Source organism: Labrus mixtus, chromosome 23, assembly GCF_963584025.1.
Source record: "Labrus mixtus chromosome 23, fLabMix1.1, whole genome shotgun sequence".
In the NCBI taxonomy this organism is placed as follows: domain Eukaryota; kingdom Metazoa; phylum Chordata; class Actinopteri; order Labriformes; family Labridae; genus Labrus; species Labrus mixtus.
The window spans coordinates 15178953-15197469 of record NC_083634.1 but is presented as its reverse complement, the minus strand read 5'-3'; the positions used below and the strand labels follow the sequence as shown (position 1 = coordinate 15197469).

Here is an 18517-nt window from a genome sequence, read left to right as displayed (position 1 = left end):
GCTGCAAAAAAACTGAAAGTACGTCACAGGAGCTTCACGGTGTCTTTTGAAGACGTAGTCAAGGTATGTAAATGGCAAAAATTAACTTAACTTACACATTTGCAGAGATGTCTTTAAATGTGAACTGTTCCTGTATCTAAATCAATTAAAGAACTATGAAAAAAAAAAAGACAATGAGTCTGATCCTGTTCAAAGTTTCTGTCCTAATAAAGGTCTTTTCTTGCTGCCTTTTTCTAAGTTCTTGTAAACTGAAGAGTGAAGTTGGGGCTCTGCAAATGTAATCATGATTGACCTGCTCTTTATAAAGTGTGACATGGTAACTTTGGGTGTAATTTAGTGTTATATAAACAAAAATGATCCGGTCGCTGTCAGCATATCGTCTGGTAAGTTTGGACATCATTCATGAGGCTAGTTTCCCGCCTCACCTTTGCAGCTGGCAGCAGTTCCTGACCAGGTGCCGTCAGCCTGGCACAGCCTGATGCCGGTCCCCTGGAGGTCAAAATCTGGCTGGCATCGCACGCCGCAGGCCGCATCGAAGTGGTTGTTGCATACATTTTGGACGAAAAAGCCATTTTCTGGAGGAGACAGCGCTGGACAGTGAACCACTAAAAGAGAAGAGGAAAGAAGAGAAAACATTGTGAAATCCTGAATTTCATATCAAGGCTGACGTTTCAAAAAAAAATAAACATAACACACGCAGGAAACACATACGGACACATTGGAAAGTTAATGTTCCTGACAACGGCGATGAGAAAGCGTGAAAGCAGAAAATTACAGGTTGTCAAACACGACTTCTAAAATCTACACAGAGGGAGGAAGAGAAAGCATGAAAGCGATGATTAATGAACAGACAGTGTTTTCAGATGATCTGCGGCGTGGAAATAACCCAATCATTCTTCAAGGAATGGGAGGAAATAACTGGAAGAAGATTCATTGTGGAGGATATTCTTCAAACCAAAACTGTTTTTGTTCCAGCAGATTAGTCTCAATGTAACGCTTCATTTTACACATCTATAGTTTTCATTGCCCTTACTAAACATCGTATCTGGCTGCGAATCCTCCCAGATTTCTTTATGGATCATGTTTATTCAGGTGTTTAAGTCTTTATGTATAGTTTTCCACATCGTTACTAACTCAGAGTGCTTTAAAGTTTTCCTTTTCCAGGGTTATGTGCACAGTGGAGTCCTCACTGGCCTGGCTGGGAGTCAGAGGAAGAGTTAAAATAAGTACCGTAATGAGTCATAGATGTATTGTTTAAAAATGAGACACGATGACATCACCCATAGTCTTTTTTATGTAATTCAGTTTTTAACCTTAATTTGCTGGCGCTGTCTTGTTTTCCAGAGATCAGAGATGACCATATTTGGACAACAGGGTGAATACACGTTGCTATGTCTCTATCCTGGATGACCCTAAATGACCCAGGATGACCTTGGATGTAAGACATAGTGATGGTTTTCACCTTTAGTTGTCAGTTGTTTAGTTGAGAGTGAGAACAGCTGTGGTCCATTCAAATTCACAGGTTGGCAAATACTCAGAGAGCGATGCTTCTCACGTCTTTTTGGCGTCTCATGAAGATGCGGAAGTTACGTTAGTGTCTCTTAAAAAACGGACAGAGAGCAGAGGAGCTTGCACTGTCTACATAGCGCAAAATCATCAACGCATTTGTGCCTGCACACTGTCTGATAATTAGAAAGAATAAATTGTGGTTGCTTGAGTCTTCTGTTTTTGTTGCCAGGAAAATAGACGGTCTATGGTGCACATACACAATACTTGGCCTTCCTTTTACCGTTCAACTGATTTCCCTGGAAAGCCTCGCAGGAAAATGATCGTCTTAAATTGTTAAATTAACTCATTTAAATGTTTTAAATTCAAACAGGATGGCAGTTCAAAGGGTTTGAAAAGGGATTTTCTGCTCAATCAAAAATTCTTTAGTTAACGGATGAGTTCGTCTTACCCTGGCAGGTCATTCCGATCTGCTGATATCCCGGCTTGCAGACGCAGTCAGTGAGGGCGGTGCTGCCAGGCTGGGAGGTGTGCTGCGGGTCAGGGCAGGACAGGCAGGTGCTCAGGCCTCCTGGTGCTCCCTCTGGCTTGTATGTCCCGGGTGGACACGCTGGTAGGAGAGGGTAGAGAAGACGCTAAGTGAGCAACATAATCCAAAAGCACTCGCTCTAAACGTATGTAATGTCATGCAACCAAGACAGAGACAGCTGGATGGAAAGATTGGACGGTGGACTTGTTTGAAAGAAAATTAAGTTGAAATGAAAAGCTGTTTTCGTGACTGAGAGTGAAAAACAGCTTTATGGATTTATGTGGAGACTTTGATCACATTCATGTCTGGACATGTACTGGAGTTGCGGAAAATATGGCAAAAAAAAAAAAAAAAAGAAGACAAAATGATCTCACAGGCGAGGTAAAAAAAAAAAAGACAAATTCAGCTCAGAGTTTTAATTATTCCAAGCAGGGAAAGACCATTTTCATTACAAAGAAATGCAACAATCAAAGAAAGGTTTATGAGCTTCTAAAACCAGGAATGGTTCTCATGCTAGCTGGGAGGAGGGGGGGGGGGGGGGGGGGGGGAACCTTTTGATCACCTGCACACACTCACAGACACACAGAGACACAATACAGTGTGTTTCCTATTAGAATCACCTGAGTGTGATCACAGGTCAAGCTGTGAAGATGGGGGAGCGAGGGGTCATGTGAAGGTCCTCCAACATTCTTTCATTCACCATCAATCGAGCTTCATAAAAAAAACAGTCTCGGTGCATCACTTTCTTTCTCTGCAGAGGAGTGAACATCCATCACACGCTCTTATCTGTGCTTTAAATGGCATTCTGACATGGGGGATTGTTCATAAATTACCTGATTAAGCCTGATGTGATTCCCTGTAATATGCGTGAGTGATGTCATGTACAACTGCAGTGAGCTCATGAGTCTCTGATGTTTTTTAAGATTAACTACTTTAAATTCGGATGATGATCAGATGATGAATTATGTTATCTCCAGGGGCAACAACATCTCTTATCAGCCATTACACGGGTACTTTCGCACAGGCAATTTGCTGTGTTGGCCCCATACTTCAAAGGGATTACTGGTGCAGGGAAAAAAACAAACGTTATCAGTTGCTCCCTAAAGTAAATATGTAATTTTCCTCTGTTTGGGCATGCATGTATAACAGGTGTTATTTTGAGCCAATCATATGGGAAATCTGTAATCTCTGCAAACTGCAACCAGGCACAATAAAGCTACAGTACACCACAGAGTGAGATAATATGTCATACAAATACAGTTAATTTATTAGGGGTTGACAGTTGTTGTTTCTTCTGTTACTGATGTCATAGTCCGTTCAAGTCGATCCAAATGTTGTTTGCATTAATTGGAAAAACAAACTCGCACTATCGACTGCATGGGTTTACAAATCAGAAACAGGCGACAAAGTTTCAGACAGACTTTTTCAGACATTTTCATTTGGTGTTGTGCACTTTAAAGCAGAAAATCTGAACGTTTTCCAACCCGCACCCACATACATCATTTAAGCACTTACAATAAATACAAAAATACAAGACAAACTTCATTTTTCACGGAGGATATCTGGTTGGATTGGAAACCATTAAGGGTTAGCTTTACAGCTATTTAGAAGAAGTAAGTTATAAAGCTTAGTTTTGTCCTTTGTTGGCGTCTGTTCAAAAGTCGCGTTTTTTTACGACAACAAGCTTAAGTAAACTGTGTCAAACATTATTCAACACACAGGTTGGACTACAAGCCGCTCTGCACTGTAGGTGCAACAGAGAAGCCACAGTACTAAGGCTCCTCACAACTCATTTACTCGCCGCTAAGCCAGAGGCCAGGTGTGAATTTCCACTGCTGAGCCAATGCCAGCCTGCCCTCCTTCCTCCCTTCTCCTCCCCATCCCTCCCTCCCCTGGCAGTTCAGCCAGGAGATGTTAACCGACTGTAAAGCAGACACCGGCTGCTGGCACTAAAATGCACCCAGTTACCCACATCAAACACACACACACACAGAAAAACCATTCAGTGTACGTTTGATAACAAAAGCAGCCGATGCAGCGTCTCCGTCCTGAGTCCTTTACACTCAGAGGAGGCATCTTACATAAGCCTGAAGTGTCTCCTCTGTTCAGGTCTGTTTTACAGCTTCATTTAAGATTTTACAGGAAAGCTCGTCACTTTTTATGCGGATAATGATTCAGTCAGTGGAAATATTGTATCGAAAAAAAATATATAAAATTGAAATTCTGGGCAGGTTTGCATGGGCTGGCAGGTAGAAATGCACACACACAGATGCATGGTTACACTTTGAGGCAGAGCCACACACACACACACACACACAGGTTTAATGGCTAAGGGGCTTGGGACAAAGTAAGGACTGAGTGATGGATGAGGAAAATCAAGCCGTTAATGTGACATGAAAATGAAAATCTGGAGGATGAATATGAAAGAAAAGTGTGTGAATCGCCTTTAAAATGTATCCCAGCTCCATTACTTGAGACCTCATGCTGAAGCACTAATCGTGTTTGGATCCTGCACTGCTCTATACATAGTCTCAATTGGGGTCCATCTGAACTCAGCTGCACTGTACCCTTCATTTAGAGAGGAAGTGAAGCGTCAGTGGACCAGATGATCATAAAACAGAAAGAGCCTGCTGTGGCTGGACTCGCTGTGTGAGCCTATGGAGAGACAGCAGCTGCTCGAGACGACTACTGTAGGCAGAAATATTCCGAGGAGAGGAAAATACAAGTTTCTGTGCGCAGAAGCTAAACCTATTTCAAGTCAAAGCAAAATTCAAGAAACCGTAAAGTTGTGTCCTATTAAGAGGTTTCACTATTGGCTTCATCAGAGAGAAATATTACTTTAATAAAAATGTTGTGGGTTCACAAAGCAAACATTCTTGAGAGGAGAAGGGATGTAAGACAAACAGAGATATCTCCATCATTCATGCAGAATGGAGAACAACTTTGACCCCCTGAAACACTACAGGAAGGTTCGGCTCTACTCAGGTCATCTACAGTATGAGACTGGCTGGATTTCTTGTTGCTCTATTTGGCGTTCTACTGAGTTAAAGAGCTAGCCTTAGCACTAAGCAGGGAGCGACTCATTAGCCCAAAAAATTGAAGATTTTGAATCTTAGAAGAGTAGAATCTCAATTTTTACATAAATCGATTTTTATCTAGTGCTCATACAGCCTTTATTGTAATAATAATAACTTTATTTATATAGCACCTTTTAAAAACACAGGTTTACAAAGTGCTTTGACAAACAGCAAAAACAAGAACAAAGCAAACTAAAGCAAACACAGAGGAACATAAAAAACAGCAAGAACATAACAAATGCAAAATACTAAAAATAATTAAATACAATTCACCAGAAAAAACCCAAAGTGCACGATACCCAACAGACATATATAACCCGACCATCACAAGAACCTTCATAAGAACCCAGGCAACACAAGAACCCAACAACACGAGCTGAGACCAAGAGGAACCAAAGATTTAAAAAGATGTAAGAAACTAAAAGAGCTGAAAAAAATAAATAAAAAGATAACAGCAATAAGAAGGTAAGAAGGTGTAAGCAGCACTTCTAAGATAACATTTATTCCAAACCTCTGAATACAGAGACACACAGCTCACTGAAGAGCCAACTTTTTAGCTTTCACTTTAATAAAATGGGGAAAAAGTCCCAGGGTTTAACGGGCAGTAATAAAAGGAAAGACAGTGACAAAACCAAGGAAAAGCCAGTTCATCTGTTAAAGTCTTTTCTCCTAATATCAAGTAAGTCATTTAAAGTGGCTGGGACGTCAGGCCCAGGAGCCAAAGTTACTATCACACGAGAATCTCTGGTGTCTCTGGGGGAAGGCTGCGTTTGATTAGCGAGGCCTAAAAACAGACTGCGACGGAAACGATGAAAAGAGATCCAGAGGGAGAGGGAGAACATCTGCCTTCTTAGCCACAATGAGAGATAGAAGAAAGGGGGGGAAAGTGGCTTCTTGGAGGGACACATTCAGCTTAGACCAACAACATTCCACAAACACATGTTTGCAAAAACACATGCTTATCCATACAGTGCATACCCACACTGGTTTCCACATGTTATCTCGAACATAAACCATTGAACTCACAATAGATATTATGCACTCAGATAACCCCAAAATAAGCAAATGGCAAATTGGTATGGATGGTTCCCAAAAGGTCAGGGTATCAAATCTCTGGTGTTGATGCGTTAAATAATAAAAGTTTATAGAAATGTATTAAGAGAAGCAGGATGGGCTAGCGGTCGTGTGGCGCACCCCCTGTACGGCGGCTGTGGTCCATGACTTGGTAAAGTATTTAAATCATAGTCATGTACTGTATATTTAGTCACTTTAATACATGTTTAATTGCATTGTGTTTGGTTGTCCCAATGAAATAACTGCCAATGTTGTTAGCTAACATAATTAGTTCCAATTTTCCTGAGTTTGAACGCTGTTGGACAAACTTGGGACAATGATAGTCAAGATCCTGAAGGAATTTATTTAAGGAATTTCAATACACAGACTCTTGCTTTTCTTGGAGCCAACGTTGGATTGGCATCCGAGTTATGTAAGAATAGTTTTAGGTCTTCGGCTTTCATCACAGAAGGCTTTCTCTGCTTTATTTTTTCATGGGGATTTAGTCAATGAACAATTTAACCTCAGCAAACAATTGTGTAAGTAACACTCAATATTGTACAATTGGAAACACTTGTCTTTCCTCCAGATAACAGACAAGAAATAAATTAAATTACGGGAACTTACTGTAACTGTCAATGGTTAGCTCATATTATGGGCATTATGTGCAGACAAAGTAATAAATACGTATGTGATTCGTTTAAAACTTGCAATGCCATGACCCAATTCTGTCAGTCTGTATGTCTTCAAAGCCAAATAAAAGAGACAGAGGAAGCCCAGCAATATTTCGAATGAGCTGCTAAATCTGGACAGAGGCCTGGCCGCTTGTGGTCTCACACATGAAATGTTGTGGATTTCAATTCCAGGGTATTTCACTAAGAAAACAATGTTCACATGCAAGCAAACTTTCCACTCTCACCGGAGACTTCCCAAGAATACTCACAGAAAGAAAATAGACAATGGAAACGGACAATTAAAATGTATAGTCTAGGGTATAAAATAGACGTTCGTTCACCCAAAGGTTTTACAGAGACGTGAAGTAACTGGAGCTCAGTTTGAATCTTTCATTTGAAGGTAAACACAGTCTGTATATACATTTGTTCTGAGCCTGCAGGTTATTCAACAGAATTCATCTGGACCACCAGGCTTGCTCAAAGCAGCGGGATAAATGTATGTAAAGAATGTGAAGGGTTCTTATGTGTAACTAAGATGGACACCTACAAGTGTCAGAGAGTCAAACACAATCAGCCTAATAGAACAGATTGAAGACTAAACCTCTACATTCAGCTGTAGACCTATAGGTCTTTGCACTAATGGTTGCTGTAGTTACAAAGCACCATAACAAAGGAAAGTGGCATCTGTCTACCATTCAGCATTTCATTCACATTGCGCCATATGGCTGAGGTTCCTAAGGACTCGTGACCCTCACCCTACCCACAATTAAACAACAACAACAACAAAGTCAACCCACTTTACAAATATGGAAGGACTAGACCATACTCTTTATGATATGATTTACAATGACCCAATAATAATCCAACTTCTGCAGAGAAGGTATAGTTATTCAAGTTAGCAACCAATGCTTTTCCACAAATTATATTCATTGCAATGGCATTGGGGGGGTTGCTCAGTATCTGATGGTGTAAAACATGTTTTTAACGATTTATAATAAAAGTAAGCTTTCAGCAGCAGCTTTAAAATGTAAAATCCACTGAGGATTCTCCCAGACACCGGTCCCCTGGTTTAGTAAGATGTCTGCATGAGAATCTATTTCGCAGATACTCTAAAACCAAGATGTGCGATGTGTCTGTGTTTGCACTGGCAAGGGTCACATGGATTTCCTAACCTCAATTCATGGGTTACCTGTAGTGATAAAAAAAAAAAAAAGTTTGGGAATCCCAATCCACAGGACAGTCAGGAGGATCTAAATCGCATAACTGAAGTCGGGTCTGCTCTCCAGTTGGATTATGGGGTAAAAATAGGGGGGGAGATGTAGTTGCTGCACAGCTGTCCACCTACACAGTTTCCATCTTGGGGGGGGGGGGGGGAATAGACCTCCAAGGACCCCTCAAATCAAAGAATGTGGAAAATCTGCAATGTGATGCAAGGCAGCCTTTGGAGAGGAAGCTGAGGAAGTTCAGTGGCTGTTTTCCTGCTTATTATTCAATCCTACTCCCAAAAGAGAATGACTTCACCCAAATTGCTAGATACCACGTATGGATTCCCAAGGACAGGGAGAACGTCCTGCTCACTCATTACAGACTACAGGGACGCTGGGATTGGACCAAAGAGCGAGGCAAACCACTCAACAACTGTACAAACACAGGTCGGTCTCCAGTCTGGTGTGCCTGATTACAGATGTCACTGAGCTGAGAAATAACGTGATAAAAGACTCTGGTTATGATCTCAGTGCACTCGATGAAAGCGAAGCACAAGTCTCAGACTGGGGAAACGTATGTTTTTATTAAGTCATCGTTTTACCAAATTCCAAACAGATTTGACTTTTGTGATTTGAAAGGTGGACACTAATCCACCACACACTCCGCTGTTCCCACAGTAGTTTTGGATTTGATGTGTCCTTGTGGGATTGAGAGTTCAAGGATGCTTTTCGCAGAACAGATTTACTGACAGCGCCAATCCCACCTGGGGTTCTCCGTCAGAGTGTTCTTATGTGTCAGTTCACGTGTTTTGTACACATAAAGGACATGCTGCATGTACAAAAATACAACAATTTTAGTAAATTCCTGCAAAATCTCGACACCCAATCGCCATCTCACACTACTGCAGACAGATTTAGCACAAATCTTGTGTCTTCATCGTGGACCTGGAGAACCTTTTGTAGCCCATTCTCCCTCCATGTCATCAAACATGGCAGCTTGGTCAGCAGCTTGACACTTGTAAAAATGTAGGTTACACTTACTTGTCTTCTTTATTTTTGAAATCTTAACAGGTGTCCTTTATTTTGCATATCTCCCTTGACTGATTTTTTTGGGAAAGTTTGACAATAAATTACATAAAAATGGAAGGTTAAGGAAGGTTACTGGCCTTAAGTGACAAGATATGACGCTGTACGTCAATGGGATTTTTGTTTGTCAGAAAGTTTAATTTGAAAATGTAATGATGTCCATTATTCATTTTTGCCGACTTGACTGCTTGTTTTGAAAGATATTACTGGACATCGTCTATTGATTATTACCAACTGGTCCTCAGAGCCCCAGTTGAGCCAAACTGAAACCAGAACTGTGCCTGAAGCGTCTCATTTTGAAGTTTAGGGGAACTGACCAAGCTGCCAAATTTGACGAGTGGGGAGTGAAAACATTTCTGTAATCTGCACTGAAGCGTGGACATTTCTTGAGATAAAAAGTTTGGAAAGTCAGATGGAGAGCTGATTGGAGGGTCACAGAGCAAGAGAAAGAAAAAGAAAAGAAAAGAGAGACAGATGCTTGTCTTCTAGAAATCTGGCAGCTGCTGACTTCCTCTTTCCTTAGCCTGTGACCTTTGACGTAGCGTGTGTCCCTCTTCATCACCTCCCACCAACTGGAGAGGTTTCAGTCAACAGCTCACACACACTGACACACACACACACACACACATAGAGGATGGGAGGATGAAAAAGTGAAAGGAAGTAGGAGGGAGCTGAGAGAGCAGTGAAGAGGGTCGGTGAAAATATCCAGAGACGAATAGGGGTCACTGCGAGGGACAAACATGTTAGATTTGAAGAAGGGCAAAGGCCTTGAAGAAGAGGCTGAAGAAAAGCACTCAGGACGCTAGAAGAGGAATGGATTCCACCTTAAATTCCCATGGGCACATATGTCAGTTTTAATTATGTGTGAGAGAGAAAACAAAGAAGTTCATTCTTTTAGTGAAAAAAGTCAAGGAAGAAGATAAGATAGAGAAAAAGATATTGTAGGAGAATTGTGTATGTACGGTCATGGTAGATGGGGTGTTGGTGGCAAACAAGACCAGAATTACTTCTGATACAGCGATGAATATTTGTCCTTCCTCTCACACCAGTTCTTCCTTGTCATGTTTGTTGAAGCAGAAATCATAAAATCTTATTAAAAATAGTGTCTGATATGGTGTGAGAAAACTTGATGATTTTTTTTTTAAAGTTATAAATGTTTTGGTTTTTTTAAAGATTTATTTCTGGGCTTTTTTTATGCCTCATTCGGAAAGAACAGTGGATAGTGACAGGAACTGGAGAAAGAGAGAGAGAGAGAGAGTAGGGAACGAGATGCGGGACAGGAGCCAGAGGTCAGAGTAGCCTCAACATTCCTGTACATGGGACATGAAAAACTAACCTCTAGGCCAGCCCGGTCCCTGAGTTATAAATGTGTTTGACGTAAATTTAATAGGCCATTTCATTTGCATATTGAAAGAGTGATGGAGAAAAAGATGAAGTAGAGGATAGACAGAGGAGGAGTGTAAATGACACAGTGAGGTACCTGCTTCGCACCACAGGCTGTTTGACAGCTCCTTGTTTTTCATGCTCTCCTGCTAAGGAGGCTCCTATTAGGCCCGATTTATAGCCTCTCTGCCTCCTCGCTCCTTCATCTCTGTCTCTTTTATACACATGCAGAGTGGCCCCAGTTTATAACATAAGTCATGTTTTTTTTTTTTTTACAGCAACCCTGACCTACAAACAGTGCAGCAGTAGTCATCAATTACGGCTTTTTTTACAGACCTATATGTGTCGTTTAATGAGCGGAGGGAGGGTGGAGTCGGGCTGAAACATGTGGCACCGAGGGAGGAACTAACATGGATTTCTACACTGCCTGTTACTTTAACACTCGTGTACACAGTCTAAAGCAGTAACTTCAAACACGACGTGACATGAAAGAGTGTCCGAAAAACACCTGAGGGCGGCTCAGACACTGAACACTTTTAAAACCAGCAGAAAAATAAATCCCGTCTGGGTATTTTTGGTGAGCTGCCAAATTTTCTTTCACTTGCTGGACCTCCTGTTTGGCTTTATTTGTCCCCTTATTTCCCCTCGTATATTCTTTATTAAAGGCCTGCTTGGGTTTATTACAGCTTGGGTTTATTTTTTTACAGCTTAGGCCATCGTTCTAATTTTTTAATATTACCATTTTCCTCATGGGATTAAAACCAGAGATCTTGGAATAAAAACAGGACAAGAGGTAGGATTCAAGTGATCAAGCAGGCTGAAAACAAACTAGATAAAAACTGTATAATCTAAACCTTTATTCATTGTTTCAATCAAAAATAAGCCCCCCCCCCCAAAACTTGAATTAATAATCTGTGCAGGGAAACTGTCCACATATACAGCAGCTACAGCAAACCTGGTTGTTGATTTAGTTTGTTTAGTTAGAGGAATAATTCTAATCCGAATACTTTGGTTAATATCAAAACTATATTTAAAGGTCACATATCTTATAAAATACACTTTACCATCTTTTTCTAACACTAATATGTGTCCCAATCTGTCTACAAACCCCAACTGTGAAAAAAGTCCATCCTCTCCATATTTTTCAGAAAATGTGTCCTCAAACAGGTCGTTTGGAGATTTTCCCTTCATGACATCACAAAGGGCAGTAACCCCTCCCCCAGGTGGGTGACACTCCCACAGCTAGGTGTTTGTTCTGAACCTCTGAGTCTGCCTTCTCACCGTAAACAATATGACATGGAGCGAGAAAGACCAAGACACCCAAAGCCCTTCCAGAGAGGGGGCGTGGTCAGACTCAGCTCATTTACATATTTAAAGCTACAGACACAGAAACAGCCTGTTCTGAGCAGGGCTGAAATAGAGGGGTTTATAGACATGATCAAATACAGGATCAGAGTGGATTTAGAACAAGACACTTCACAGACATGTTTTGGGAAGCTCTGAGCTGAGACTAATTTACACATGTTGAAAAGGAGAATAATATGTGACCTTTACTATTTATTTCTGTGCCTTTAAGTGGTATCGGTAGTGGTAGTACCCCTTCCCTTTAAAAAATCTGTGTCTTGCTCAGAACCAGTCTTATTTTTGCCGTGTCACTGAAATCTCCATCAATCCACCACAAAAGCTGCATGGCTTCAGGAATCCCCTAATCCCCCATCCGCTCACCAAAGAAAACAAAATACCTGATTTTTCCATCTATCAGTTTAGGCGATCAATGTGTGGCATCAAACCCCCTTCGTAAAGACAATGGGACCAGAATTTATGTTGAGCAACTGCATATTTGATCTTCACCACGGATACATTGAGAGACAGGCAGTTGGACGGACGCAGACATTCTGTGCAGAAGCAGACAGTCTGCTGCGGTTTTTGATGCCGTCGGGTTGGATTTCTGCAGTTCAGAGGAAAGAGAGAGTTTTTTTTAATAAGAATATTTACGTAACGTGTTGGACGAGTTGTCGGAATTCCCTTCCCTGGAAGAAATATATTTACTCTTAAAAACATTTAAGTGCAAATCACAAGGCCAGAGCAAACAGCCGGTCAGTGTCAAGTGTTAGGCTGCTTTCATCTGTCTGCTGGCAGCGACGCTAACGAATGTCAGTTTTGCGATCCAGCTAATAAGTCGGTCCAAAACAAGCTTCCAGTCTGATTACTCTCTGAATTTAGATTTGCACTAAGTCTCGCGGGTAGTTTGTGAAATAGTCCAGAAATGAGATGCATTAGATTCATATAGATGAACGTGAGTTTTTTTCAGAGAGGTAGCTCCTAATGCTAAAATATTATTTGTAATGTCCTGTTACATTTCCTCCTTATTATAGCCCAAACAATGATTTTATCCCAATCCTTACTAATCTGTAACTGTTACGGGCGTTAAACATTTTTATAACAGTCACAGTCTGGTCAGGTTTTGGCATTAACCTTGAATAGGTCAGATTCATAAATTAGTTTAATGTAATTTAAGATTTTTAAGGAGGTGTTCACACTTCTAACTATCTCATGACATAGGTGCGTAGGGCGACAAACTAAGTCAATTGAACGGATATCAGCCATATTTGTAAGTCCAAATCAAACCAATTTTTAGAATTTATGTTAAAGTGTCTTAATATCGACCAATATCAAAGTGTGACATAGAACAGAATAGAATTACTTTACTGATCCCAAACTGGGAAATTGTGGTGTTACAGCATAACACAGGTTTCAATCTATTTGTTAATGATTTACAGGATCCCATGAGTGTCAGATCTCTGAATGTGGTGTTTCAATGGAGCTGAGTGAAAATCACAACAATAACAAGTGACTGAGTGTATGTGTTAATAGCAGCGTAGTTGACATTAAACTAGTGTGTGAGCCGGTGTTAGCGTGACACTGAAGGAGGAAGAACAAAGTTTGATAACGTTCTCCTGAGGTCACAATCAAATATTTAACCTTTTTATTTGTATTTGGACTCGTCTTCATTTATTTTGGACACCTCTGCGAGGAAGGCCGAGAGTGAGAGGAGAGAAAAATAAATAATGATTGCAACATTCCTCCCGTTTCGACACTTCTCCTGAACACTTAGCGAGTTCCACATCCCTTGTTGTCGTTTCAATTCTTCTGTTGAATTTATGTCCGACTCGAGGCCTCGTCTGCCGGGATCCGTCGGTCATTCACATCCACGCCACAAATATTTAGGGGAAGTGAACGCCTCTCGTCTCGTAGTTGTTACAGGGAAACAAACAGTGCAGTCCATCAGCAGAGGGACGGGTTTGTTTGGTCCGGAGTCGAGTCCAAGCTCACTTCTGCCACACGACTCTTCTCAGGATCGAGACAAAATCGTGTAAATATTGAGCAACTCTTGACGTAGGAACTCTGAGGGTTTGTTTTAACTATTCCAGGGAAAAGCGCATATCTCAGATAACCCCTCACATCAGATGATCATAAATCAACAATTTATTGTGAATGCTTCTTTGTGAGTGAATCTTCTCTGGAAAAAAAAAAACTAAGGACTAAAGTTTTATGCTTTGTGGGAAGGAAAAGAAATGACCAGTGATGGACAAAAGATATTACACGCTCAAAAAGTGAATATTCACTTACTTGCCTTTTCTGCAGCGTTCATCCATGTTTTTAAATGTTTTATCTGTGTTTGCTCAGTTGGTTACCATGGAGATGACTCAGCTGTTTCAAAGCCGGACCTGCTGTAGGTCTCTCAATCAGATGGGAAACCTCCTCAACATGTGGTTGGAGGTACAAGAAAGGCTATTGAGTGCAGGTTAAAATCTAATTCTTTGGTACTTGATGTCCTTACTTGAACTTACCCACCACAGAGTGTTTAATTGGCAAAATTAGCATTTTCATACTCACAGTTATTGACCTAATAAAACAGTATTTCTCTTACTTTGGCTCTGTTGATTCTGGGGGTTTGGTAATATCTTCCACATGCTAAATGCTTGTTGATTCCCAGTTTTTTATTGAGTAATGTCCTATCCAGTATAAACTGCTTGAGTCCCAAAGATGATCATTACAAAGCCAATAGTTATTGGATTAAAAACCAAATAGTTTAATAATTGGGTCCATACTTTGGATAGCCCAAAGGGTTACCACAAGTATGTGAAAGTATCAACGCTTCAAAGCTCCTCTTTATGAAATCAATTCTTACAAGTAAGTAAATAAGCTGTATGGACACTTTGGGCTTCCGTAGATTTGGACTTTGACACTCACTCTTATTACCCTGAATCAGGCTGCACATCTGCCTTGTTTCATCTCCATTCTTTTTTTTAGGATTTTATTTCTTTGCTTCTTTCATTATATCTTCGTCTCTCTCTCACTCTCACTCTCTCTCTCTCTCTCTCTCTCTCTCTCTTTCTCTGCCTCATTCATCCCCAGCAGGCCTGTCCATGAGAACAAAGCCCGCGCTGACACCACATTAACACAGTCCAGAGCTGCTGTCGTTGATAAGCCAGAATGTGTGACAGGAAGAAAACATGTTACCCCTCTGCACAATCAACGTCCCTCACTCTCTCATTCATCCACTTCCCCGTTCCTGTGGTGATCCCTCGGTGATGCAGATATTGGGAGCTCGAGATCGAGGTATGTGAAGAGGGACGACAAAAAACTCAAACTGCGCAGGAAGCGGGGTTCATCATTTGTTTCTATCGGCCCGGGATTCCAGTCGTTTTTTTGTGGAGAGGGCTGTTTCACTTGGCTGTCGACAGATTCATAAACAACACCGCTGTGCACTGTGGGGATTTGGATAGTGTTCCCAGCAGAGCCCTACAGCCAATGATAATAACAATCAACAGACAGGCCCAAAGGTTTGCTCGGATTATTTTCAGATGTGTCAGAGAGCGTTACATGTGAGAAATAAAATCCAAAAAAGAACCTCTCAAGACTTTAAGATCCAAACATCGAGCCACCTGAAGCCACAGCGGCCCATCAAGCTTGTGCAACTTCCACCTCTGGCAGCGCGTCTGTGTGCCGCTTAGAGAGTCTGGCATTGCTGACGCAGACGGTGTACCCATAATTCACAACACACCTTCGGTTCAGCCAAGCCCGACGAGGTTAAACCAACAGAATATTAAAGAGAGCCTCTGAAAGCAGCGGGAGCTTGTCAAGTTTACTTGTATGTTTCTTGGTTACGCACCGCAAATCTAATTGGTTTTGGAGCCAGTGCTGCTTCAAAAGAGCATTGTGAGTTATTAAAGGATACAAACGTCAATAAGTGAAGCGCTCAGGAGCGTACACGCTGCCATTTTGCACCACTTAGGAAACCAGAACTGGGAAGACCACGGCTAATAGAGGCATGACTTTGCCAATACGTCCACAACAGCAACTTCAGTGACACACATTCAAGCCCGAAGATGACGACAAACGCAAACAGCCGACTCCTCTCGCTGAATCATTGTTATGTGAGCGAGCGAGAAGCAGACAGAGGAAGCGGTCGTCACTTGCGGTCGCAGCGCCTCGCTGTGTCCTTCCTTCCTCGAGCCAACTCTGCAGTCTGCAGCTCTGCTATTAATTAAAGCGTTAAAACAGATTAATAAGCAAAGTGAGGCTCCAGTCTCGACGACATCTGAGGCGAATTAAGGAGGCGTGCTCTCCGGCACCGTGACCCCGATGCCCTTTCGTTTGGCACTTTAAACAATCCTCCTCCTTTTTTTTTTTTTTTTTTTTTTTTTCTGCCTTCTTTTCTCTCGCCGACTTCAAACTCTCATCTGAATTATCTTAACTCATCTGTCACTGAAACGGTCTTCCCTCCTCCTCCTCTGTGTGTGTTATCTAATGCTCGATTGAAAACATGTGACACACAGAGGAAGACCTGCAGGGCGAATACAAGAAGGATTATGGACTTTTGTTTCCTTTTATTAGTGCAGATTCTTATCCAGACTTCTACTGCGACTGTTTATCTTCTATTCTTCTGATTCTCTCATTTCTCTCCCACCTGCGTAAAGAGCGAGTTCTCCAAATGGCCGAGGTTTAACAAAGCAATGAATTAAACACACACACACACACACACACACACACACACACACGCATAAAGAGGAGCATCTGCAAGTCGTTCTCCTCTCCAACAATCACACACACTGCAGCGGTCCTCTGCGAGTAAAGTGATTACATATTCAGTAAAAACAATGTATCAACCCTTAACCTGAACGACAAAGACCACCTGCGTTTAACGGCAACACTGCGCTGCGTAAACGAGACACTGAACAGGAACTGACGGATAACTACAACACAAACGATTGTGTCCTTTCTGCACGCTGCTGCTGGCAAGTGTTTTAACTCTGCTGTCTGCAGTGGCGGAGGAATTTTGAGCAAGAAGCTAAATAAACCCATTGCTCCATCTCATCAGTCAATTCAGAAGGGGGATCATTGGAAAGAAATCAAGGCTGAATTGAGGGATTTCCAACAAAACTCCTGGCCCACACTGCAAGCCTGAGAGGCGAGTGCATTGTGGAACCTTTTCGCTTTTATTCCAGCGCCCAAAGAATAGAGCAGCAACCAAGGTCCTGACGGTCCTGCTCACGCTCAGCTGCAGCAGCGCACATTTAGAGAAAGTCATTTCTATCTACACCATCAGACTTTTTTATGGGCAGGGCGCGCGCCCCCATGCGTGGAGGCTGTAGTCTACCAAGCGGGCGGCCCAGGTTCGGGTCCAGCCTGTGGCTCCTTTCCCGCATGTCATTCCCTACTCTCTCTCTCTCTCCCTGATTTTCGACTCTGTCCACTGTCCTATCTCTCAATTAAAGGCACAAAAAGCCCCGAAAATAGACTTTTTTATGGGCATGAATGAAAAACGATGCACACTTATGTACAGCAGCAACAGCTTCATACGTTTAAATACATACATTAATACATAATTATATGCACTGCATATACTTTTTTATATTGATGTTTTTTAGACATTACCACTTGTAACACTCTTGGACGTCTTTTAGTCTCATTATTAACTTAAATTCTGTTAAAAAAATAGTTTTTCATATTTTATGTGTAGGTTGTATGTGCCTTAATGTATTTCTCTGTTCAGTGTTAGATGTGTTGTCTTTATGTGACTGACTTTCTCTATCTATCTGTCTATCTAACTATAAACTCCCATATGTTTGTCAAGAGCCGTGCATGGATCTGGGGAAAAGTAGAGTGTAGAAAAAATATCTGTGTAGCAATATGGACTTCCAGGCCAGGCAAAGTTTCCCCTTTACTATAATTCAACATCTATGTGTGTAAAATATGTCATAGTAATTAACTCAAAATGTATCAGACAAAGGAAAGGAAACACACACACACACACACACACACACACACACTGTGCTTATGCTCTATGATGTATTAGAGGCTGACATAATAAATAACCAGGAGAATAAAACTAAATAGTAAGACCAGAGCACTTGGCACAAGATGAGACAAATATTTTTTTCTGTATGAGACTCTTGTTTGGAGTCAAAGCAACAATTACTAAGAAAAAAGACACCATGCTGAAAAACAACAGCAGCGTGTTTAGATTTTGTAGAGAAGAAATCAACAGATAAGACGTGATTTAAAGGAGGGCGTTAAACGTAGAAAGAGAGACGTGGTGTGTGGCTGCAGGGAGTCTGAGCCGGGGGAAGAACACACATGAAGACGTCGCCGCCTCCATCCTCCGCCTCTGCAGCACGTCGCTAAGTATGTTGATAGTGATCTGCCCTGAGGACAGCTTAAACTGTGCTAAGTAGACAGGCTGCTTATTTAACTTTCACCCATATTCCAGCAAAGACGTTTGGCTGAGTGGCCAACGTTTGGAGTAGAAGCCGACAGGTAGAGAGGGAGAGGAAAATGTAAACAGAGAAAGTACAAGACACTCAAAATGACGACCTGCGAGGCATGTTCAGTAACGGTTGTTGGACTACGAACACAAACAATGATTTTCAGGTCTCACACATTTTTCCCAGACAATTTAAATCGAGGGCTTTTGAGAAAGGGATATCAAAGTGAAAC

At 41.5% G+C, this 18517-nt stretch overlaps 1 protein-coding gene across 1 annotated transcript in view; it reads right to left on the bottom strand.

The window, feature by feature from the left end:
* The window catches only part of svep1 (sushi, von Willebrand factor type A, EGF and pentraxin domain containing 1), an 86540-nt gene that overhangs the window by 41058 nt on the left and 26965 nt on the right, over positions 1–18517 (bottom strand). The window contains exons 4-5 of the mRNA XM_061031582.1: positions 1958–2116; positions 426–605 (exon numbers count right to left, since the gene is read on the bottom strand). Of these exons, the coding sequence (XP_060887565.1) occupies positions 426–605; positions 1958–2116 (339 nt within the window). The remainder of the gene's footprint in view (positions 1–425; positions 606–1957; positions 2117–18517) is intronic.